We start from the raw sequence: 26,892 nt of genomic DNA, 5'->3' as shown, positions 1-26,892 counted from the left end.
AAAAAAAAAAGAGAGAAATCTTTGTCATAACTGCGAATATAAAGTCTAAAAACATTTACTGAGTAGCTGCTTTGCCTCAGGCCATGATGCCATGATAGGTGTTGGGACATGCAGACATGAATGGGAAGAGCCTGATCCCACAGCCTATGAGAGGCATAAAGACATTAAAATTAAATGATTCTGCTGTTGTTGACATCTTTATTTACATCTACATGAAAGGTTATGGGAGGGGAGTCATTCATTTTGTTTGGAGAGGTCTCGCAGAAAGGGTGCAATAAAATAGGACTAGCTACTGTTTGTTGAGCTCTTACTATATGGCAATCATTGCTCCATGGGCTTTACATGTGTTATGTTTTTTAAATCTCATAATATCCCTGTGAAGAGGTTACTGTTATTTTCTGCACTTTGCAGGTAGAGAAGGTGAGGCACAGAGGAGTTAGGCAAAGCGCTGGTAAGTAGGTGGTAGAGGCAGGATTCAAACCCAGATCTTGAGTTTTCAGTTATCACTCTTTCTTGTTGCACAAAAAGAGGTGCTATTTATTCTAATAATATAGTGTACAGCGTTTGTTGTCATTCACACAATATCCATGATAGCAGCAAAAGAAAAAGAAAAGGATTTTACTCATGCACTGATTATTTAAGAAAAGAACCTAATCACTATTGGATTAGAACAGACGTTGCAGAGGGATTGCATACCTCTGCTCCCCCAGGAATAGTTATTTCATTAACTATTTTCTAAATTTTTTAAAAAATTTCCTTGATGCAGAACATCTGGCTAACTGTGAAGAAATGTTCACAAATGTAAAATTGACATGCTTCATTATAGGACAGTCTGGCTTGCGAAATATGAAAGGAATATAATACGTGTGATAAACCAGGATTCCAACGAAACTAAGAAAACATTTCTCTGTCAATTTAAATTTGTTAAACAGTATATGTACAGTAAGTACAGTGTAGGTGGACAGTGGTTAGGGAGGTATGAATAGTGTATATTAATTAGCCAAGAGTAAAGGTAATAATTTTCTAAAGGAGATAAGAGAATTTAAAAGAAAGACTATAAAACAACAGACCAGTGTATAACAATTAAAAGAAACCTGTTTCTTAATAGTAAATAGAACTATCACTTAGGTTCAATGCCTTTACAAAATCATGTGCAATCACTTAATATAATGGGTGATGTATACCTGTTAAGGGAAAGAAGTAAATCCAAATGAAGGTAGAAATAGTATTTAGGGAGGCAAAGTTTAGAATTTGGCCGAACTTCCAAACTCAGTGGTCCTAAGGCATCAATAAAAGTCATGCTTGTAAAAGTCTCTAAGGGTCATGTCATTTCTCTCAAGAACTCTTCACATGTGAAGCTCTCCTCTTATGTTACTCATATTAATCCCAGATGAATTATCATGGCTCTGGTGGAAAGTGTGAGTCTACTTATACTACATAAACTGTGATAAAAATCCATCTTGTGCTTAAGCTGAAAACTCTCCCGGTGTTACTTAGCATTGCAAGCTTTATCCACGGCGCATGCTGTAAACACAGCCAGGGTCAGTTAACCTCCTTGCTCCTGCAGCTGTTGTCCTAACCTTGGCCAGCTGCTTGGTGGGTGTACTTATTCTGTTTTTCTGAGAGGAGGAGTAGAGTGTCTGTTGGGGCTTTAAGGAGAAGCAGAGGGTTCTTATAAAGAGAAACTCAGTACAAATCCATCGTTTTCTTCACTCAGGAAATAACTGTTTTTTTTGTTTGTTTGTTTTTGTTTTTTGCCCCCTGCCACTCTAAAAAGAATCTTTCTGTTTCCCAAATTGGTTTTCTCCTGTGTAGATGCTTCCCTTTTCAGCATTTAAAATTTTCTTCTTTTGGTCTGCATCTTTGCCCTCCATCTTCTCAGATACAGATCTTGAAACACTTCAGTATTTTATTACCAGTCAACCAAGAGACAAAAATCCAAGCCTGGATGAATTCCATCACAGTACCTGAACAGTGGATTGGAGCTGGAGAAAATCAGATCTCTGCCTTACTCTAGATCCATAACCTCAGGTCCCATCTGGATGCTCCTCACTGCCTGATCACTCTGTTGTGTTTCTCTAGGAAGCTCGTGGTCCTTTCTCTGAGCATTTAATTTCAAACCTTCTCCTTCCTCAAATCTCCTACCTTCCACCCCACGCTTTCCCTACCTCACTTTCAGCTGATGGCCTCACCTCGTATTTTACTGAAAAAATTTAAAAGCTATAAAAAAATGCATTCTTCTTTTCACTATCAAATGTACTAATTGATCTGGTTCTGTATGCAATCATCTCTTCTTTCATCTGTTTCATCAGTCTCACCCTCCCTACTGCATCATCCCAGCAATTTACAAACAGGTTCTGAAGGCTTCCATTTTTACCCATCTCTATAATCCCTCTACTTACCAACCTATTCAGCACCAAACTGCTTAAAACAGCTCTCTACATATGCTATGCTTCCTTCTTCTTTCCTTCTCGTTCTTCCACCTACTTCTGTTCTTACCTTACCCTTAAAACTATTAAAACTGTCTTTCCAAATTGCCCAGTTGAATGCACACTTACCTTCATTTGGCTACTAAATCCCATACAATTCCTTTCTCTCTCCTTCTTGGACACACTCTTGATACCTGTGATGCCCTCTACACTTTCTGAGGTTCTTTTGTCTCTTAGCTGCTGTCTGGATGCAGTCCTAAACTGGGACGGTTTCCTATCTAAACTCTCTTCCTAGATTGCTTCAGTCTTCCCATGGTTTTCATCATCTGTATGCTGATGATATCCTCATCTATATTCCTGGTCTAAGTCACTTCACAGTTGAATGTCCAATTATCTAAAAAACAGTTCCACTGGGACATCCGGCAGGTGTTTGAAACTTCACATTCAGATGTCTGAAAGTCTTCCATCCCAGCGCCCACCTTCACTCACTTGCCCATCCCCAGAGCTCATTTTCTTTGTTTTATCCACCTTAATAAATAATACCACCATGCCAGAAACTTGACATCAGCCTTGATTCCTTACTTCTCCCTCACACTTACATGCCATTCATTAGCTTGTTATGTTACATTTACCTCCAAAAGTTATATTGAATTGTCATTTATTTCCATCTCTAGGAGGATCATCCACGTTTAAGCTACCCTCTTCTCTCACCTGAATTAGCAATAGTCTTTTTTTGTGATCCCCTTAATTTTACTTTTGTTCCTTTCCAATCTAGTCCCCACTCAGCAGACTGAATGATCTTTTAAAAACAAGCTGGTTGCAATGGACTGAAGGCTTATGTCCCCCTACCACCACCAAATTCATACACTGAAATGCTATCCCACAAGTTGACAGCATTGGGAGGGGAGGCCTTTGGGAGGTATTAAGTCTTGGGGATGGAGTCCTCATGAATGGGATTAGTGCCTTATTAAAGAGGCCCAAGAGAGATCACTTGTCCCTTCAACCATATGAGGACACAGCATTAGGAAAACATCTATGAGCCAGAAACTGGGCCTGCACCAGACACTGAATCTGCCTTGATCTTGGGCTTCCCAGCCTCCAGAACTGTGAGAAATACATTTCTGTTGTTTATAAGCCCCCAGTTAATAGTATTTTGTTATAGCAGCCCAAATGGACTAAGAAACTGCTGCTCAAAACTCTTCTGTGGCTTTCCACAGACTGCAATAAAATCTAAGCTCCTTGCCATGGTCTAAAAGGCCAGGACAGAAATCCCCAGATGGACTCTCCAGTTTCCACTCTCCCCTTTGTTCACTGGCTCTACCAATGCTGTGAAAGGTGAGTGTGCTCACTTCTGTGTAGGTGTGACCATCTACTGTAATATAGGAGGAAGAAAATATTAGAACTTTCATTTATATTTTTTATCTTGTCCTTTAAATTTTCTATCTTTCAATGTTTTATAGTGAAATAACAAGTATGTAAAATAATACATGTATATAGTTTAAAGATAAATAAATATACACATATTGAAGGTACTTGTTCAAAAACATTTTTTTGATGGGATGTGTGACTTACATTTGAGGAGAATGCTCTAATATCCCAAAGCTTTTCCTTTCTTTTATTCTTCCTTTTTTGTTTTTGTTTTTTGGTTTCAAGGCCTTTGTACAACTTGTCACTGCCAGGAAAACATGTCTGATATCTGCTCGGAGAAGCCTTCCTTGACCATCCAACAAATGCTCATTTTCTTTAGGCATTATTTTTTATAGTATCTATCAGCATGCAATTGTGTATTTGTTTCTTAGTGTATTGCTTGTTTCCATCAGGGTAGGGATCATGATTGCTTATGTTTAGTATCTGCACAGTGGTTGGTATAGAGCAGGCATTTGCAAAAAATATTTTTGATGGAATACATGAACTTAGAGTCATATTTACCATGATTTTGCTGTGGTTATTTTGTCTCCTCCATGTTATTGCTCATGCCATTCTTTTTATATGGAACTATTTTTCTCTTTAAAAATAAAAAAAGCCTCCAAACTCTGTATTTTAATTTCTACCACTCTCCCAACTGGCTCCTTCCCTGAGCAAAGAGTGTCCCAGACATTTGCCTCTACATCCACATTCCACCCTCAGTCTGCCCTCCAGGCCCCTCCATGATTTTGCAGTCTTCATTTAGTTTTCCTCTCAATCACTAGATTAGCCCCTTGGCCTGGCTTCTTAGGCCTGTTTATCTTTTTACCTCACCATTGCCACTTAGAAACTGCCTATCAGATTTTCCTGGTTCTGAGCTCATAGCCTAAAAGCCTAGAATCCTCCACCCCCATCTGGGGTTCTGAAATCCCAAGCCCCACTTCCCTCTAGCTTGCTCTGAAATGAAGGTTCTCTCGAATATATATTCATACAGCTCTCTTGGAGACTGACCTGCCACAGCACTTGTCACTTCCATCACACATGTAGACTTACATTTTCTCATAAGACTTTGAACTGTTACATCATATATACAATAAGCTCACTTTTTATTTACTTACTTATGCATGTATATATTCAAGCACATTAACACTTTAACCCAAAACACTGCATCTAAGCCTGTGGGAGCATCAGAAAATCTCCTCGAGTTCCACTCAGAATTAAGATTTCAGTTTTACTTATGCCTTGACACTCCCGTCAGTTATCCTGGGAACTGTCAAGTGTGTTTGTAGCAATGTGGATTGAAAGCAAATCGCCAAATGTTAGCCAGATGGGGCATGTTTTATTTCAGCAGCAAATGTATTTTTTTTTTTCTGAAAGGGACATAATTTTGAGATCCCATTTCTGTAGCATGTGACATTTCCCTATGCTTTGGTAACTGGAACGAATGTGTCAATAAAGGCATTTTCTTTCTGAAATTCTGGCTCTTTAGCAGTCCCCCAATCAACTTTGTCAACTGTCTGGTCCTCTGATAATCAAAGTGCCATTCCCTCTGAAGTGTTGGGCAGCACACACACTGAAATGAAATTGTTAGTAGTAATCTCTACTTGCTTCATGGAGGTCTTTCTCATTTCTTCAATAAATCAACTGGTTTTCCACCCTCTTTTGAAAATCCCTATTTTATAATGGAAATTGATTGTCTTAGAACGGATTTTTCAAGTAAACTGCTCTTTTACATAAGGCAATGTAACTTAAAGTAATATTTTTTCCTTGATTACAAAAGAAATATTTTTTTGTTGTTCTTTTTTTAAATTGTACTTTAGGTTCTGGGGTACATGTGCAGATCGTGCAGAATTGTTGCATAGGTACACACCTTGCAATGTGGTTTGCTGCCTCCATCCCCCTGTCACCTACATCTGGCATTTCTCCCCATGTTATTCCTCCCCGACCTCCCCACCCACCCTGCTGTCCCTCCCTTGCCCCCCACAACAGACCGCAGTGTATGATGCTCCTGTCCCTGTGTCCATGTGTTCTCATTGTTAAATCACCTGCCTATGAGTGAGAACATGGTGTTTGATTTTCTGTTCTTGTGTCAGTTTGCTGAGAATGATGGTTTCCAAATTTGTCCATGTCCCTACAAAGGACACAAACACATCATTTTTTATGGCTGCATAGTATCCCGTGGTGTATATGTGCCACATTTTCCTTATCCAGCCTATCGTCAATGGGCATTTGGGTTGGTTCCAGGTCTTTGCTATTGTAGACGGTGCCGCTATGAACATACGTGTGCATGTGTCTTTATAATAGAATGATTTATAATCCTTTGGGTATATATCCAGTAATGAGATTGCTGGGTCAAATGGAATTTCTATTTATAGGTCTTTGAGGAAGCGCCACACTGTCTTCCACAATGGTTGAACTAGTTTACACTCCCACCAACAGTGTAAAAGTGTTCCTGTTTCTCCACATCCTCTCCAACATCTGCTGTTTCCAGATTTTTTAATGATCACCATTCTAACTGGGGTGAGGTGGTATCTCAATGTGGTTTTGATTTCTCTAATAATCAGTGATGGTGAGCATTTTTTCTTATGTTTGTTGGCCTCATATATATCTTCTTTTGAAAAATGTCTGCTCATATCCTTCTCCCACTTTTGGATGGGTTTGTTTGCTTTTTCTTGTAAATCTGTTTTAGTTCTTTGTAGACTCTGGATAGTAACCCTTTGTCAGACGGGTATATTGCAAAAATTTTTTCCCATTCTGTTGGTTGCCGGTTCACTCTAATGATTGTTTCTTTTGCTGTACAGAAGCTCTGGAGTTTAATGAGGTCCCATTTGTCTATTTTGGCTTTTGTTGCCAATGCTGTTGGTGTTTTAGTCATGAAGTCCTTGCCTATGTCTATGTCCAGCATGGTTTTGCCTAGGTTTTCTTTTAGGGTTTTTATGGTGTTAGGTCTTATGTTTAAGTCTTTAATCAATCTGGAGTTAATTTTAGTGTAAGGTGTCAGGAAGGGATCCAGTTTCTGCTTTCCGCACATGGCTAGCCAGTTTTCCCAACACCATTTATTAAACAGGGAATCCTTTCCCCATTCCTTGTTTTTGTTAGGTTTATCAAAGATCAGATGGTTGTAGATGTGTGGCATTGCCTCCAGGGCCTCTGTTCTGTTCTGTTGGTCTATATCTCTGTTTTGGTACCAATACCATGCTGTTTTGATTACTGTAGCCTTGTAGTATAGTTTGAAATTAGGTAATGTGATGCCTCCGGCTTTGTTCTTTTTGCTTAGGATTGTCTTGGCTATGCATGCTCTCTTTTGGTTCCGCATGAAGTTTAAGGTGGTTTTTTCCAGGTCTGTGAAGAAGGTCATTGGTAGCTTGATGGGGATAGTGTTGAATCTATAAATTACTTTGGGCAGTATGGCCATTTTCATGATATTGATTCTTCCTAACCATGAGCATGGAATATTTCTCCATCTGTTTGTGTCTTCCCTTATTTTCTTGAGCAGTGGTTTGTAGTTCTCCTTGAAGAGGTCCTTTACATCCTTTGTTAGTTGTATTCCTAGGTATTTTATTCTCTTTGTAGCAATTGTGAATGGGAATTCCCTCATGATTTGGCTGTCTGTTAGTCTTTCTGTGTTGGCCTATTTATCTATCTATCTATCTATCTATCTATCCATCTCATCTGTCTATCTGTCTTAAAAAATATTCTTTTACCTGGATTCAGGGCCTGACCTACAAAAATATTCTTTTTTATGGGTGTATAATAATTTCATTCTCCCATCTTTAGATATTTAGGCTATTTACAAATCCCTCTGCAATACTTTTTGTGTTTGTTTATCTTAAGTTTTGTACACGTTTCAGATTATTTCTTTAGAACAGATTCCTAGAAGTGGAATCACTGTGTGAAAGGATATGAATATTTTTAAGACTCTTGAACTGCATTGCTAAATTGCTTTTTAGAAATGTTGAAATAATTTACACTTCAACTTAGAAATGTGTGAGTGTCTTCACTATCTTACTCAAGCCAGCACTGATTATTGTATTTTTTAAAATGCATTAAAAAGGGTAACTTATTTTAACTTTGACTACTTTGGCTACTAATGAGGCCGAATATCTTTTCTGGACTGAGTCTCCTAGGTATTGCTCATGTTCTTGGCTCATTGATTATTGATTTACATGAACTTACAATAGTAGCTTAAGGATATTAAACTTTGTTTTTCATGCTTGTTACAAATATTTTCATTTGAAATTTTTGTGCATAAAAGGTTTTGCTTTTTACAGATTTTATATTTTAGGTAGTCAAATCTACCAATTCTTTACTCTTTGACATTAGTTATAAGTGAAATTAAGTTTAAAAAACAAAGACAGAAAAAGCATCTACAAAGATACTTTAACAAATACCCATGTACCTGCCAGCCAGACTTAACAAATGCTAATATTTTGCTTCTGGTTATTTAAAAATAAAATTACAGATGAAATCAAGATCTTCTTAATTCCCTTTCCCAGTAACATTTTCTTCCTTCCTTTCCTCACTTTCTCCTTACCTAAAGGCAACCCCATCATAAATTTGGTATAATTCTAAATATAGTGTATTTTTATCATAAGTGTATGTATGTATAAATAATGCATAACACTGCTTGGTATGTTTTAAAAATTTATACAATACAATTTATGCTATCATAGTACTCATATCATAGTTTTGCAACTTGCTTATTAAAACTCAATATCATATTTTCAAGATTTATCCCATGTTATTACATATAGGTCTAATTAATTCACTTTAACTGCCTGTATAACAAGACTATACTACACCACTTTTTTTCTCTCATTCCTCTATCAGGGGACATTTGTGTTGCTCCTGATTTTTTGCTGCAAAACATGCTTCAGTTAATATTTCTGTACATGTTTCCTGATGCACATATTTCATCTAGAAATAGAACTTCAGAAAAATATGGCACATGAAATTATGATATAACTTTTGATTATATTATATAGAGCAGATTGCTCTTTAAGAAGTCTGTAAATGAAAATTTGTGGTTTTTGCTTACATGGATGAATGAAGTCTGATATTTTAATGCAACCCTCACCTAAGTAATGTATACTCTACCTAATATGTAGTTTTTAAGCTTCCAAGTCTCCAATGTCCATTATACCACTCTGTATGCCTTTATCTCCCACTTATAAGTGAGAACACATGGTATTTGGCTTTTTATTTCTGACTTACTTCACTTAGAATAAAGGCCTCCTGCTCCATCCAAGTTGCTACAAAAGACATTATTTTGTTCTTTTTTATAGCTGAGTAGTATTAGAACATTTTTATATACCGTAATAGAAAACCTCCTTGTACGTAAGCATTTTTCTGATAAGCTTTAAATGGAATGAAGACTTCAGAAATCCAGTTACTCACCCATCTTAACAGTCATCTAGCTGTCATTTGTAAGTCTAATTAATGATTATATATATACATGTTCTTAAGTATCTTTTTTTTCTAAACAGATATACCTATTTTACTTCCATCAAGAGTGTGTGAACATTTCCACTTTTTCACATCTTTGCCAAGATTTGTGTTCCATTTTTTCTTATCCTGGAGTTATAAAGATAACTTTTGATATTTTCTTCTAATTGTTATAAGATTTCATTGATTATATTTAAGCCTTTAATTTGTGTGGAGTTAATTGATCTATATGGTGTCTGTGAAGGATCTACTTTTATCTTTTCAGCTTGGAAAAGTCACGTGTCCTTACATTATTTAAAACATATTTTACTTTCTTGTCACTGATTTGTAATCCCTTTCTATCACCTACCAAACTTTCATATATGATTGGGACTTACATGAAAGTTTCTGGGCTCTTCATTATTTACCATTAACTTATCCCTGAGGCAATAATCACATCTCACTTATAGTTTTGTAATGAGTTTTCTTTTTCTCTAGCAGAAAAATATCCTCCTCCACAGTCTTTCTTCGAATTTTGTTTATTCTAAATTTAGGACCAGTTCATCAAACTCCATGAGGAAAGCCTGTTGCCATTAGGATTGGATATGAAATTGTACTTACATTTTAATTTGGGAGAAAGTTTCTATTTATATGATAATGGCTATTCTTGACCATGAAAAGGTCATATCTTTTCATTAATTCAAATCTTTACAAATTTTTTTCATTAATATTAAAAAAATTTTTATCATTAAAGAGTTTCACACCTTTTGTATTTATTCCTAGGTCCTTTATAAACTTTATTGCTATTATAGATGGCATGTTTTTCCACATTTTCTATTTAATTATTACTCATGTATAGATTTGTTATTGATTTTACATGTTGATCTTATATCAAATAACTTTATGGATGTTTTATATATTCTAAAGGTTAGATTCATTTGAACTTTCCACACAAATAATCTTATTGTCTATAAATAACTTCTCTTTCTCTGATCCTCCCTCTCATCTCTATCTCTTTCTCTTTCTGCTTTATACTGTTTACATCCTTATACTTACCTGCTTTTGTCTTCCTACATTGGGTAAGATCACTATAAAATGCTAAATTTTGAGAGTGATGGCAGGTATCCTTGTTTAATTTCTAATTATAGCAAATACCTTTACATTTTTTCTATATGTATAAAGTTAGCTCTAGGGTTTTGATATCGTTCTCTTTTATGTAGGATTTTAAAAAAGAATTTGTTTCATATGGAGTTAAACAATTGTATATATAGATTAACTGATTATATGTGATTCATGTTGGTTTCTGGACTAGTCTGTTCCATTTATCTGCATTAATTATTTCCCTAAAAGTGAAATAATTTAATAATTGTAGGGTTTATAGAATGCTTTAATGTTTTGGAATGTCCTTTTTTGCCTCTCAAAAATTTTCAAACTATTCTCACCTATTTGTCCTTCTGGCTGTATATTGCCATAACTTCACAAGGGATCAAAAATCATTCTCTTAGAATTTAAATTGGAACTCAGTTAATGTGTTAATTAACTTAGGAAGTATTAACATTTTTGTAATATTCACTATTTCCAGTCATGAACGTGGTAAATCACTGTTCATTCAAGTCTATTTCTCTCCATTGCTCTGTGACTTTGAGAAAATCTTTCTTCTACTTAGTTTACTCATTTGTAAAATGGTAATAATAATTCTGTCTATCTCATAGTGTTCTTGGGATTAAGTGAAATAATTGATATTAAATGAACAGGACAATTACTGGTACATTCTAAATACCTGGTAAATTATTATTAATTCTAATAGTGCTCTTTTTATTCTCATATTAGCTAAAAGTAATGTTGAATTTATCTTCTTATTTCAAATAATATACTCCTTATTTCTGTCTTGTGTTCTATTTGTTATTATTATTGTTATTTTTTTAGTGCCTAGTATGAGCCAGGCATGCTCTTTAGATATCCTGGATTCTGTAATGAACAAGCAGACAAGATCCTTGCTCCCATGGGGCTTATATTCTCACGTTGACTCATGCTTTTGAACAATACTAAATTATAAAGTTTATAGTGGGTGTTCTGGTTTTATTTCAATATTTAATAAAAAAATCTTCGATTGTTTACCACTAGGCATACTTTTTATTTTGTTATCAGATAAATACTTATCATGCTAAGAGCACATCTTTCCATTTCTAGTTAGTAATAGTGCTCTCTCACTTTATTCAGTCAACACATGTCACTGAGTGTCAATTGTTACGCCAGGCTATGCTCTAGGTGCTGAGTGTACAATGACAAGCATGTGTTCTCATGGAAATCCAGTCTAATTAGACATAGACATTAATAATTTTTTTTTTTTGTCGGGGGGATGGAGTGTCTCTCTGTTGTTAGGCTGGAGTGCAATGGCACAATCTTGGCTCACTATAACCTCCGCTTCCCGGGTTCAAGAGATTCTTGTGCCTCAGTCTCCCAAGTAGCTGGGATTACAAGTGCCCGCCACCATGCCTGGGTAATTTTTTTGTATTTTTAGTAGAGACACAGCTTCACTATCTTGGTCAGGCTGGTCTTGAACTCCTGACCTCGTGATTCACCCACCTCAGGCTCCCACAGTGCTGGAATTACAGGCATGAGTCGCTGCACCTGGCCAATACAATTTTTATACAAAATGTGTGTTAGTAAAATGATTGTTGGATTTTATCAAATGCCATTTAGGCGATAATTTTTAAAAATTTGAACTATGGAATTCATGCATTTTACTAAGTTCACTAATGTTGAGCTTTTATGTTTATGGATTAAAACTATTTAGCATTATATTACATAAGCATTTCCACTCTCTGATGCTTGTGTGAGACTGATATATAGTTTGCAAAAGATAATTTGATTGAATTTATTTATTTGTTTATTATTTGATTTTATCTTATTTATTTTTGAGACGGAGTCTCGTTCTGTCTCCCAGGCTGGAGTGCAGTGGTGGGATCTTGGCTCACTGCAGTCTCCGCCTCCCAGGTTCCAGCAATTCTTCTGCCTCAGCCTTCTGAGTAGTAGCTGGGATTACAGGCATGCACCACCATGCCCGGCTAATTTTTGTATTTTTAGTAAAGACGGGGTTTCCTCATGTTGACTAGGCTGATCTCAAACTCCTGACCTCAGGTGATCAGCCTGCCTCAGCCTCCCAAAGTGCTGGGATTACAGGCATGAGCCACCGCAACTGGCTGAATTTTATACTGAAAATTCATGTTTGAAATTTGGAAAAGGTTTCTGATAATGTCGATCTGATCAAAGTGGAAGAGTACAATAACTTGAGAGATTATTATTCAGGTTCATCTTCCTACCTCCACTCTGAACCTCCCATAATGCATGTAAGACAGATTTGAATTTGTGTTATTTGAGGTTGGGGGCTGGCTGGGGATCAGAATATTAGCTAACATTTATTGAGAGATTGAAAAGTTTGGCCATTGTTCTGAGAGCTCTACATGTATTAACTCATTGAAGTTTCAAAACAGTGCTATGAGGTAGGTACTAATATTATCTCCATTGTTCAGGGAAAGTAAATGAGGCACAGAGACAAAGGACACAGAACTGGTAAGGAGCAGAGCCAGATTTTAAAGCCAGGTGATTCAGAGCCAACATGCTTAACTACTCTGGTAGGTGTGTGAATCAAGACAGGCAGGTTATGCTGCTATAACTAATACCAAAAATTCAATTTCTAACAAAGCAACAGATATTTCTTTCTCTTGGAAAATGTTTGTTGGGACTGGGTGGCTCTCTAGAGCAGAGTCCTCCATGTTGTGGCTCAGAATTCCAGGCTGTTTTCATCTTCTGGCAACTTAATCTCAACATTTGCTCCTACGATCATGATGATTGTGGTAGAGGAAAAGAGGGATTGCAGAGGCTTTTAAAAGATTCCTCTTGGAGGCAGGAGAATCACTTGAACCCAGGAGGCAGAGGTTGTGATGAGCGGAGACCGCCATTGCACTCTAGCCTGGGTGACAGAGTGAGACTCTGTCTGAAAAAAAAAAAAAAAAAAAAAAGATTCCTCTTGGAGTGACACATATCCCCTCCCATGTTTCATTGGCTAAAGCAAGTCACATGGCCAGCCTTGCTTCAATAGACAGGGAAATGTGATCCTGTCCTGTGCCTAGAGGAGGGAAGTACCAGATGCATTGGTGACAACTCTGACGTCACAAGGGTATGTGTATCATTTCTAACTCTGCCACTGACCTTCAACAGGTCCCTTTCAATTTTGACATCCAGAAAATGACAAGATTTTTAAATTTCTTCAATTGATATATATTGTTTAATGAGAGCCTAGTGTGTGCCAAGCACCGTGTAGCTCTGGCAATACAATGGTAAATATGGCAAAATTCCTGCCCTCAAGCAATTTACAATTTAATAAATATGTCTTGAATAATTTTTAGTTCTAAAATTCCAAGATTCTATTATAAAGCAACCACAATAACAAACTTCTCTTCATATCATCCAGAATGTTATATTCTAGATGCTCAGGCATTTTCTTAGGAGTTTCTTCCTTCTTTCTTGTGTGCCTGAATCCATTTCGCTGCAGTGAAACTCCATCACAGCAGTCGATACACACATGGCCATGTCTTTCAAATCACTAATGTAAGTCTATATGGCACCTATTGTGAAAATAAAGCAGACTTTGCACCATTCTCACGGCTATTTTGAATTTAGTATACAGAACACTTCATAAAAAATAGGAAAAAACAAATGAGAAATACTTGGGCAGATATTGCCACGTAGTATGCATTGCAGATATAAAAGTTTTTTCTATTACTCATGAACAAACAAAATTATAAAACTTTAAAAAATTTGAAATTTGGTTTACTGTTAATTTTCCCTTAGAGAAATGTTTATTAGTATAAAATACAAGAAATATGAATAAGCATACTTGTGAGTATGCACAAAACTAGTTCGCCAAGCACTTTTTAAAATCTCTTAGGATTTGAAGCAGCCTGCCAAGTTTTCATTTACTAGTTGCCTCTAGTTAAAATATAGTTCACAATGAAAAATTTATGAGAACTTGAGGCACTGTCTTCAAACATGATGCAACAGTTGAAAATTTGAATGAAATGTGCAAAGAATTCCATTTTACTTTACACTGATGCAATTGTGGTGTTTCCTTTATTTTTAATACTGCATGTTGAATTCCTAAACCTAAGCCAAAAAGTAGTGATGCAGTAGTTTGATGTGTCTTTAAAGTCTTACAGACCATTACAAATAAACTTCGGCTCAATTATGCTCATTTTCATATTATTAGAATTCTTAATCATTTAAGAGATATTATGTTAGTTTCACAAGATATCAGTTCTGGAGTACTTAATTTGCTACTTGTTTGTACTTTGAATTTGTTTAATATTGGCATGATTGTCCAGTCTTCTGCCATGACATTAAGTGCTGGCTTGTGAATCCCAAATTCGTATCTCCAGTCATGGCTTTGTTCCTGAAGCCCACATTGGCATTTAACCACCATCTCCACCTTGTTAGCCATATAAATGGCCTGGATTCAAAATATGCAAATCAGAATGCTTTATCTTCTTCTGCTCCATCAGATTACTTTGGGATTTCTCATTTTCAGGGTGATATTATCATCCAGTTAGCCAAACAATGCAACTGGAGTCACCCTAGATTCTTCTATTTTTCTTATCAGGCTCTAAGTCCTGTTGATTTGACTTTCTTAATAGCTCCAATCTTCCTGCAACTTCTAACTTTAATTCAGGCCTTCTTTCTTAGTCACTGTGCTTCTGTAACAAAATACCTAAGACTAGGTAATTTATAAATAATGGAAACTTATTTTTTATAGTTCTGGAGCTGGGAAGACCACGATCAAGGAGTAGTGGAGCTACAGGCATGGGCTTCCATGCCTGGGTATTAAAAAAAAAATTTAGAGATGGAGTCTTGCTGTGTTGTTCAGGCTAATCTTGAACTACTGGCCTCATGTTATCTTCCTGCCTCAGCCTCCCAAGTAGCTTGGATTACAGGTACAAGTCACCACACCCAGCTGTAAAATATTTTCTATTTCATACTCTGCATGCAGTCATTGTGTGGTTCTAAGGAACTGTATTGTGTCAATACATAGACCTCAAAGGGCAATGACCTTGTTTACTGATACCACTCTATTCTGAATCCACTATGGTACCAGGTGAAAATAATTACTTATAAGTGTTTTCTGATAAAGATAAAAAAAAATGTAAAGGAAAGAAGGAAGAAATTAAATTGCTAAAAAAAAAAAAAAAAGGCAAACCGTTTCAAGGCAGTCTTAAATCTTGGCTTATAATATGACCAAGGAAAGGAACCTTTACCTTCTGCTGTGGAAACATGGACTCCATCATGGCTGTTTCAAAGCTGTGAGCATCCCCTGTCTGGGTCTTCTCCCACAGGGCTCGGAGGAATTGCACAGAATGACTCTGTATGGACAGGGGCTCCGGAAACAGGCTCTGAAAGGGCATTACAGACAGAAACGGAATATACCATGTCTTGTCCCATTAGTATTGTTCGATTGATTTCAAGGCACTGCTTAGGCTTGGTTTGAACTTTAATGTGATTTAAATTTAAATGAAACAAGAAAAAGATTTGTTTTAAAGATCCAATATATGGGGATTGGGCATGGTGGATCAACCTGTAATCCCAGCACTTTGGGATGCTGAGGCCGGAGGATCGCTTGAGACCAGGAGTTTGAGACCAGCCTGGCCAATATAACAAGACCCCTTACCTCTCTTAAGAAAATTAAACAAAGATCAAACATATATTTCAGGATTTTCATTTTTTAACAGAAATTTAAAATTATTTAATAGGATTTTCAAAGGCAGTTGATAATGATCTCCATAAATATGCCTAACCTTTGTAACATAGTGTTTATCTCAGTGATTTACCAAGGATGTTCCTTAATTGGAATGTAGTTAATATATTCATATTTATTTTCTCAAAGATTTGGCAATTTAGGAATAAAATTAGAAGAGTAAAAAAATCAAGTCTATACAGAGTAGATCATGAAGAATAGAAATTAAATAACTAAGTTCATTATGAAATTAATCAAATATGAACAGTATGAGTGAGTGTGTGGGGGACAGAAAAACAGTTTTAATTCTAAAATGTATAATGGTTGAATATTATTGAAACTTTAAGATAATTTCTTTAAGTGTTGAGCAATAAGAATGTGAACATAAAGAAAATCACATTTACATATATTTCATTCAAGCCAATGAAGATAAACTTTTCAAAGGAAGATTTTAACTTGTTTGTATATATACTAATCAATGATGTGTCTAATAATCATTTACATGTGATAGTGTTATATCTATAAATTTAAGAAGTTTTTCAATTCAAAAGAATAATTTTATAAAAACATGTAGAACATCTATAAAGGTATAAAATACCATTTACATACATACAATGTGATATATAGGATCCTTTATGTATAATGTACAATAAAATAATGAGATTGTACATTATAAAATTATATTTTATATAATTTTAAAAATTAAATATAATTTTAAAAAATATATAAAATCATATTTTATATAATTATAAAATCATATAAAATCTTATAAAATCATATTTTCTTTTTATGTCAATGACTGTCTAAGCACTGACATATGAGACTCTCTGCCGGGCGCGGTGGCTCACGCTTGTAATCCCAGCACTTTGGGGGGCTGAGGTGGGCGGATCACCTGAGGTCAGGAGTTCGAGACCAGCCTGACCAATATGGTGAAACCCCATCTTTAAAAAAAAGAAAAAGAGACTCTCTAAGTGGTTTGTATGTACAAAGCTTCTATTTAGTGAATGAAGATTAATAAGTACTATTCCAGAAAAATTTTATTCTTATCAAAATGAACTATTTCTAGTACTGAATGGGAACAGATGGAGGATCTCAATGCTCAAGTTAGTGATCCACAGATTAAAAAAATTTAAAAGCCAGTAATAGATAAATTACATGACCCATAATATGGATACATTTGAGAATTTATTAATTATTATCAAAAGCTGGTGCAGCACCCAATTTTTCATTTAAAGAACAGGACCTGATTTAATGAATCATCAATCTAAAGAGGAGCATTTAGACTGGAATCTGTGAATTTGAGAACTGTGTGAATGTGTGTAGTTGACGGAAAAGAAACAGTTTGGCCCAATGCACAAGACTAGTGCCAGGTTGTAATTATTAATATCAAGCCAAGGTTTGAATTTTTATTTACCCTGAAGCCAGAATTCAGCCAGAAGATGACATATCATAAGTGTAGAAAAAGAAAGAAACCTTTATAGTAGAATGAACACAGGAGAAACATAGCATACACAGATGCCTTCTGATGATTTTGTTTAAAGAGAAAGACAAAGAATCAGACAAAGTCAATAAAATAATACTCAAAAAAAAAAAAAAAAAAAAACCCATCAAGATTTCTTGGTTTGTTTTCAGAAAACTGAAAACTGTTTAGGACAAAGCCAAAGATGAAGCCAAATATAAAATCACTGATGAAAACTCAGTGAAAAATATAAGCAAGGTAGAAAAAAATAAGGTCGTTATTTCAAGAAAAGGAAAGAAAGTCAATGCTGTTCTTTGTATTCATGTACAATTTGTTTGGCACCAAAATATGAGCTGTTCTCTATGTGACATTATTAAATGTTCTTAAGAAGACTTGCTATAGAAAAAAAGAGTATTCCTAAGGCATGTCTAATATGTCTCTTTTCTTAATTACTATAGTTCTGCCTTATTATTATAATGTATTCAGCATTAAAATTCATTATTTCTCAATAAGCCTGACTTTATTTTATAAAGAAATACAACTGTCTGCTTGGTGGCTTTTATAGGAGTATTATAGAAATATTTTATTAAGAGAAGTAAATAAAGTGTCATATAATTTGCTTTTCAGTCATATTATAATATTTGCATTTTGTTTTTTTCTGCCTTTGCCTTCTCTGCTTGTAGTTGCATAAAATAATGCATTTAAAAAATAAAAATACGTTATTTTTCAACCTACATGCAACAACGAAAAGATCACTGGGTCAGGGGTAAGATGATATGAAATCTACCCTTCAATTTTCTTATCTGTAAAAATGATTCCTAAGATTCCTTCTATTACTAACATTTTGTAATCTATACTCAAATGTTATGTGAAAGTTTAGTGCATCCAAGATAACTATTTTCAAATAAGAATCTCTTTTGATGCTAACATCTCTGCATTAAATTCTTCATTCTCCTTAAAAGTTGCTTTTTACATAATTTCACCTATGTACATATATTCTATAGAAAAAAGAGGCATTCCAGTATCTTAACACTGTCAAAAAGAATCTACTGACACTAACATTAATTGGAGATTGGAAGACTCTAGACAAATCAAGGCTAGCACTATGTAAGGGAAGCTATTCTCCCAAATAAGCTGTTTTTGCTGTTGTTTAACCAAAGATATTTTCCCTTTCATTCTTCTATTTTAAAGCTAAGAATATTTAAGATATTAATATGCTTGGTCAACTGATTAATAATTCCTTCTTTTATAAGGAAACTATTCTAAAATATAAAAAACCCAGGTTAAAATTATTAATGAAATATGTATGTGTTGCTGTTATCTACATATCAACTCTGGCCAAAGAATAATTCAATAAAAATGATTATAAGCCCATATCCCACAAGCTCATTGAAGAGCCTGATGAACACAAATTATACAAACCTGCTGAAATAGAAACATGATCTGGATCCATGGCTGAGGTTCTTGGCTGATGAGAATAAAACTGGACTTACTGTATAGGCAGTAATGACCCTTCAAGGAGCAGGTGAAGAACAACTTTGCTACACAACTTCTAACAGTGTCTAGAAACAAATACATACAGCATTAAACATATGGTCTTTCCAGAGTTACACTTTATATTAATACATCAACACACAAATGCCTTTATAAAATATTTTTCAGTTTTCAAGCTGTGAGCTAATAACTACAAACAACTGTGTATTTGAGAGTGGGTCCATTTCATGGAAAGTAGATTAAATAAATATATTTTAAATTATTATTATTATTGTTTTAATTAACACGTGAAGACTCTTTGAGCAACTCTCATGGGGGGAAAGCACTCTCACCAATAAAATGGGAGATACCATATCATTTTCATCTGATGGGACATCTTGAAGCAATAATCTGGGAACAATAACCAGATGGATAAAGAAAATCCAGGCATTTTCTGGGTAGTAAATGGCTTGCCATGAACTGTGAATGCTATTCTCTTGGTCGTACAGGAGCCTCAGAGATAGCTTCCAAAATAACTCTGGCTGAAGTGTAGCTTCCTGTGAACTGGACTGTTCTGGTTTGGAAAGGTCATCTCACCTTGAAGGATTTAAGCTGGGAGGGTTCATGAGATTATCCTGTAGGGACAAGGAAGTAGTGGGTGGGTGGTGTAGAGTAGAGGTTGTGAGGTGCCATAGGTAGAGACAGGAATGATTAATAAAATAAATGAATGAAGCAAATATGGGTTGAAATTCTATGTGCTAGGCAGTGTGTTAAATACTGGATAATAAAAGTTATCATTAATTGACTTCCACATGTGTTATGTGTTTGACTTCATTTAATTTTACCCTGCAAGATGGGTATTATTTCTGTTTTAAAGATGAGGAATCAGCTCATTGGAAAGTTAGTCTAGTGAAGCACTGTGATTGCATTGTTAACTCTTATAACCTTGGCACGTGACAAATAAATATTAATAGATAACTAATGTCTGAAGAGATGAAAGATGAATGATGCTCAGAGATCCAGAAAAAATGGCTCAAGGCTGCTCAATCTGTGGCAAAGCCAGGATTTGAACTCAGCAGGCTGATACCATGTTGGAATGTTTTAGGCTCTACTCTACTGAGGTTTTTTTTAATATCTGTAGAGTCATACTGATAGCTCATGGGGTAGCTTTTCTTTCAGAATTAATCTGACATTTGAAATGAAGTGTTTTGAAAATTAACAGAGATCAGGTGTGGTGGCTCATGCCTGTAATCCTAGCACTTTGGGAGGCCAAGGTGGGCAGATTGCCTGAGCACAGGGGTTTGAGACCAGCCTGGACAACATGGTGAAACCGTTTCTCTACAAAAATTCGCTGGACACGGTGGCATCTGCCTGTAGTCCCAGCAACTTGCGGGGCTGAGCAGGAGGATCGCTTGAGCTCAGGAGGTGAAGTCTGCAGTGAGGTGAGATCGTGCCACTGCACTCCAGCCTGGGCAACAGAGAAAGACTCTGTCTGAAAAAAAGCAAAAAAGAAAGAAGGAAGGAAAGAAAGGAAGGAAGGAAGGAAAGAAGGAAGGAACAAAAGAAAGGAGAATGTTAATAGATTCAGTGATCCTCTTAAAAATGTAAATGAACTAGAGTTTGTTGAAAGTCGATGAGAAAAGCCAGGCACGATGGCACACACCTGTAGTACTAGCTACTTGGGAGGCAGAAAAGGAAGAATCCCTGAGGCCAGGAGTTCAAGGCCAGCTTGGGCAATATAGTGAGACCACATCTCTAAAAGCAAACAAGCAAAATAATAAAAACTGATGGGGATCCTAGTAAGGGTGACAAAGTCAGTCCCCACCTAAGACAGAGTGTTGTTGAATTCTCGGAGAATGGGAGAGGAAGACTTATCTGTGCTCCATCAGAGGTCAGGTATGAAGGAAGTAACAGGCTTTTCAGGAAAAGTTTGGAAAATCTTAGAGAGAGTGGCCAATGACAGATTAGGGGAGAAGGTCTTGGAAACCAAACAGCAATGTAACAGGGCAAATTAGAGATATATACAGAAATGTTAGTCATTAATAGCTTTCTGTGATTGTGAAACATTAGTACAGAAGAGGACTAGTTTTTGTGGAAAGTACTTGTTTCAGGAAATTAAAGATTTAAGTTGAGCATACAATGTTCTTGTATAAAATCAGAAATTATGTCTGTATTCTGTGGGTGAATGAATCATGAGGTGTAAAGGGTGCTTGAAGCCTTAGTGGAAAAGACCAGGAGGTCTGGCACTGGGAGAATAGAATGGAGCACAATATCAACTTAGAATTGCCTTATCAGAAATTATTTGACAATGATAATTTTTTAAAAGTTGGCACGTATGCTTTGAAAAATTAAATTTAATTTATTCTAAAGAAATAGGAAACCTAGTATCTCAAGAGCACATACAAAAAATGGTATTTGAAATAAATCTAAATGTAACATATATGTTGAGATAGCAATATGTTTTGTTTTAATGAAAAGTTTCAAAAGTTATTTTCTAAGAATTTATCTAGTTAGCTTGAGAGTTGCAAGTTGGACTTTAGGCCTTTACCTTAAAAAAATAGTTTCCATCTCTTTCCTCTTTCTAAGTTTTTACTGCCTATTCATGTTTTCTTTTGAAAATAAACATTGATTAGATTTATTTCACTCACTCTGAGCCCACCAGCTTTTTATACACAAACCACAGGAGTCTCAGATCGCATAAAATGGTCAAAGTACTACAAGAGAGAGATCCTTAACTTAAAAGCATATACACTGGCTATAAAAATACATCAGTTTTGTGACATAAGGCTTCTGTTAATGCTTTCAGTAAATCTGGTCTGTACCAGTATTTGTATCCTCATTTTTTCCAGAGCTTCTTTGGCTTGGAAAATTCCCCCTATGACCTTAAGACTTAGTTGTTAATTTTCATGTATTTTTTCACTCCTGTTCATTCCATGGTATCAAAAGTTGGCATGCAATAAATTGTTGTTGGATGAACAAATGAATGGATGAATGTCAGATATGTGTTGAGAGCAATAGGGGCCATGTAGATGGCCCTGCTCTTAAGAAGCTTACAGCCAAATGGGAGAAACATCGATACTTATAAGAATGGTTATAAGTTGTTTTCAGTTTATTAGATAATGGAGGGACACACAATAATGACTGCTCAGAGAAATAAGCAACTCATTCTGACTGGGGAACAAGGGGAGGCTTCATGGAGAAGGAGATATTTGAGGTATATTTTGAAAAATGATCAAGATTTTGAACTTAAAATATGAGAGAAACAGGCACTTTAAGTATAGGGAACCCTGAAAACAATCACATAAATATAAATGTTTAAGATAATTCCAGATAGTATGTTTAGTATATCTCAGTCATTGAAATTTACGTATATAATTGTATAATTGATGCCCAAAGGATTATTTATTTTTCTAGACTAAATTTTGAAGACAGAAGTCATGCTGTCTCAAATATAAAATGTGTTCCATATTAAGTCAAATCTGAGAGTAGTTTCTTTATTTTTATTGGAATGTGGCTTCTTTTTCTTGAGGTGGACTCTCGCTCTGTCGCCCAGGATAGAGTGCAGTGGCGTGATCTCAGCTCACTGCAACCTCTGCCTCCTGGATTCAAGTGATTCTCCTGCCTTAGCTTCCTGAGTAGCTGAGACTACAGGTGCCTGCTACGACGCCTGGCTAATTTTTGTATTTTTAGTAGAGATGGGGTTTCACTATGTTGGCCAGTATGGTCTTGATCTCTTGATCTTGTGATCTGCGCACCTCAGCCTCCCAAAGTGCTGGGATTACAGGTGTGAGTCACTGCGCCCGGCCAGGAATGTGGCTTCTATTTATAATAATCAAAGGATTTGGTTTGGACTTTATAAAGATTAAAGTTAACATGAACAGAAGTAATTATAGGATATAATGTGTTATATGTTAAAATACTCAAATATATTACACAGATAAATTTAAAGACAATACAAAAATACAAGAACTTTTGGTCTTCTTTTTGAGTCAAAATCTTTAAGAATCATTTTGGAATTCTTTGTTTCTTCTGCCACTCTTCCTCTACGATGCTATTTATATGCCTTTATTCCTGCACTGCATTCAGCAGACCATATCTGAGAAACACATCATTCTTCTTGGGAGACTAGACACTTATAACCCATTTCTCAGGTGGCCACTCATATAACCTATGCCATTATCTATTTTTTTGTTTAGGGTTAAGTGTCTTAAGATTAAAAATGGAATATGGCTTTGATTTTTTAATAGCTAGTAGAAATATCAAAGAATTGGCTTTAGTTTTGGAAAAAAAAGAATAAATTAGGTTTAATTTTGAATTCTTTATCCTTTGAAAGTTCCCTCCCAGTGAAATAAGGGTCAGATAAATGTATCTGGCTCATTTCCCAGGTGTTCCACTGAGCCAGTCTTTTTACTATCTAAACTATATTGCTACTATAATTTATAAAAGCACAAACACGTGAATATGTTTGCTGAAACTGCTAGATTATAAGTATTTACATATTGAACATAGCTTATAAATAAACAACAAACTCAGAGAGGCCATTTTGAGAGGTTTAGTAAAAGAACTAATCTTCACTGACTCCTTACTTTGTACCAACATGTAAGTATAACCAATTACATATCATCTTTATGAAGTAGGCTTTGTTATCTCCATCTTACTGAAGAGGAAATCTCAAGATAAAACTTCCAGGAATCAGCTGAGCTGTAATCTGAACCCAGGTGCCAGAGCCTATTCTCTTTCTAGTACATAAGTGAATGGATCAGATAAAATAGAGGTAATAGAAGTACCTCAGAATAAGTATAATTCAATAGAAAGATCATTGGCTCAGGATTCAAACAAATCGTGTCTTACGGGTAGATTGTGTTACTTTTCCTCTCTGTCCTTGAGTTTCTTATCTGGAAAGTGGGAGCAGACCAAAAGCTGATTCAGAATGAAAAAAAAAAAAAAACCACACATCTCATCTACTTAAATAATTTTTATATTTTAATTTGCTTATCTCTCTCTCCTAGATTGTAAGCTCCATGAGGGTAATAATTTTTTGTGTGATATTTATATAAAACATACAACTTACCACTTTATGGATAACATGGTTTAAAATTTAAACCATTTTTAGGTGCACAGTTCATTGGCATTAAATTCATTCACATTGTTGTGCAATTATCACCACCATTCATCTCCAGAACTCTTATGTCTTTCCCAGTTGAAACTCTATACCCATTAAACCATAACTCCCCATTCTCCTCTCTACTGAGCCCCTGGCAACCACCGTTTTATTTTCTGTCCTTATGAATTTGACTACTCTAGGTACCTCATACAAGTGGAATCATATAATAGTTGTTCTTTTGTTCTGGCTTATTTCACTTAGCATAATATCTTCAATGTTCATACATGTGGTAGCTTATGTCAGAATTTCTTTATTAAAGCTGAATGATTTTCCATGGTGTGTATATGCCATGGTTTGTTTGTTCATTTATCTATTGATGGACATTTGGGTTGTTCATACCTTTTAGCTACTGTAAATAATGCTACCATTAACATGAGTAGGCAAATGTCTCTTTGAGGCTCTGATTTAAATTCTTTTTGGTATATACAAAGAAGTAGCATTGTTGGATCATATAATAATTCTGTATTTAGTTTTTTTTTAGGAACTTTCATATTAGAAATGAAATTTTTGTCTCTGAAATTCTTCAATTCTATAGGCCTACAGAGGGCTGTGAAGAAATGTATCTGTGATGGCTGTCCAGAGCAGGGCTGGACATTTGCTCAGGGCTATGAGGGCTTGCTCTTGGCACTCAGGACAGGCCAGATGACAACAGGAGGAGTTTTCCTCTGCCTACTTGACACTAGTGAGACAGGAACCTTTGAAGCAATTTCCTTTATCTCCCATTTAATTCTTCTTTAATGTATTTCGAAGACAAAAAAGTAAAAACATTGATGCAATGAATGAATAATAGTGTCATTTAGTTGTATGAATGTCCTAAACTAGACAGAAAAAAAAGTAGAAGAAAATGAAACTGGTAATTTGTCTGATAAGAGCTTTTCAAAAGTAGGTAAAATAAAGCATGTTTTTGAAGGAAACCACAAAGTCCAATTTGGGAAGAAGTGTAGAACAAACTCATTACTTTAAAATGCCATTGCTTTTGACTGAAACAGTGGAAGAAGGTATCACAAACCAGTGTGGACTACTTGTAAAACTTTCATTCCATGTTATTTATAAAATACATTAGTATTTTAGACTAAAACTCTATTCCTCCTCACTCCCAAGTTAAAGTTTAGAATATTTAACAGAATAGCAATTATTTCATAACTTTGATATAGTAAATAGAAGAAAAGATATTTTAAGGTAAAAATAAAATTAGATTCTCAAAAATAATGATAAATTTGAAATAACTATTTGAAATTCCATCAAATAATTATTCATGAGTGGATACTGCTCTTTTTACTTAGAATTATCTTGGCTATTCAGGCTCTTCTTTGGTTCCTGGTGAATTTTTAAATAGTGTTTTCGCATTCTGTGAAGAATATCAATGGTAGTTTAATGGGAATAGCATTGAATCTAAATTACGTTGATCAGTATGGCCATTTTCATGAAATTGATTCTTCCTGTCCATAAGCATGGAATGTTTTTCCATTTGTGTCATCTCTGATTTCTTTGAACAGTGGTTTGTAATTCTCCTTGAAGAGGTCCTTCACTTCCCTTGCTAACTGTATTCCTAGGTATTTTATTCTTTTTGTGGCAATTGTGAATAGGAGTTCATGTATGATTTGGCTCTTGGCTTGCCTGTCATTGGTTTATAGGAATGCAAGTGATTTTTGCGCACTGATTTTGTATCCTGGGATTTAAGCAAGTAATTTAAATGATGTCTCACTAATTACCATGTAACAGGGCTAATATTTATAGTTTTAAATATGTTTTTGTTTTTTGCCTTCTGAGTTCACAGCCTTTGCCTGAATTCACTTGAGCCTCCACCTATCTGACTGTCAAGTGGAGGTGGGAGTGGCAATGGAGTAGAGATTCAACAGTTATAGGAGTACCAAAACGGTAGAATGGAATTAATTTTTTAACTGCCCAAATTGAAGCTTTTGTCTCAAGAAAGGATTTTCTAAGTTTCCTTACCTCCCTTTAGCCTATGATTCCTGAGCATGGAGGGCATACATTGTAGAACCTGTAGTATGAAAAGGGTGACAGCTTGGTCAGTTCTATTGTTGTAAGGTAGAAGAATATAGCATGGAACAAGTAAAAGAGAAAACTTTTTAGCTCTGGCAGGGGAAATTATTGAGAGAAGGAGAGAGAGAAGTGCAAAGCCATCAGAAGTGGGTCCTGACTTACCCCCACATTTGAGCTGTGGCCTGGAGAAGGAGTAGTATATTAGACACATGATGGTAACACCAAGGGCAATGGTCACCATTCAGAAAGAGATTCACTCCCAGGTGGCCCTCAGCACCAACACAGGGTAGCCAACTTAATTAAAAGGACAGATCATGAGCCAGGCAGATAGGAACCTCTGAGGTTTAGCTTTCATGGTCACTCTTTCCTCTCTTATGGAGTAGACAGGAGCCAGAAGTAGATGAGTCTCTTGCTGGTCAACTTTTCAGAGATATTACCATAGTGAGGCAAGGGGTATGGTGTGGCTTTGCACAGTAGACTGCAGAGAGAATTGTGCAAACCAGGACTCAGGGGGGGCGGGATCTCACACCAGTGGGTACGGAGGTGGGGTCAGATTGGCAAGGGAGACCCCTGGACCTGCCCATGTGTAGAGTGGAAAAAAACATTATCCTTCAGGCAAGAAGGCATACCTCATCCCATCTAGGGACATCAATGCTTTCTACCACAAGGAAGCAGGAGCCTTATGCCACCAGATGCCACCTTACAGAGATAAGAATAGGAGAGATGAGAGAAATAACTTTTTTTTTTT

The 26,892-nt window shown here is 35.7% G+C and overlaps 1 protein-coding gene across 4 annotated transcripts in view; it reads right to left on the bottom strand.

The window, feature by feature from the left end:
• Positions 1–26,892, bottom strand: part of VEPH1 (ventricular zone expressed PH domain containing 1) — a 223,796-nt gene that overhangs the window by 38,429 nt on the left and 158,475 nt on the right. For all 4 annotated transcript variants that reach the window (XM_017500789.2, XM_037728584.1, XM_017500785.2 and 1 more), the window contains 2 exons: positions 18,926–19,065; positions 15,569–15,703 (listed from right to left, as the gene is read on the bottom strand). In XM_017500789.2, the coding sequence (XP_017356278.1) occupies positions 15,569–15,703; positions 18,926–19,065 (275 nt within the window). The remainder of the gene's footprint in view (positions 1–15,568; positions 15,704–18,925; positions 19,066–26,892) is intronic.

Source organism: Cebus imitator, unplaced genomic scaffold (assembly GCF_001604975.1).
Source record: "Cebus imitator isolate Cc_AM_T3 unplaced genomic scaffold, Cebus_imitator-1.0 Scaffold270, whole genome shotgun sequence".
NCBI lineage: Eukaryota > Metazoa > Chordata > Mammalia > Primates > Cebidae > Cebus > Cebus imitator.
This window is presented reverse-complemented; position numbering and strand designations above follow the sequence as displayed.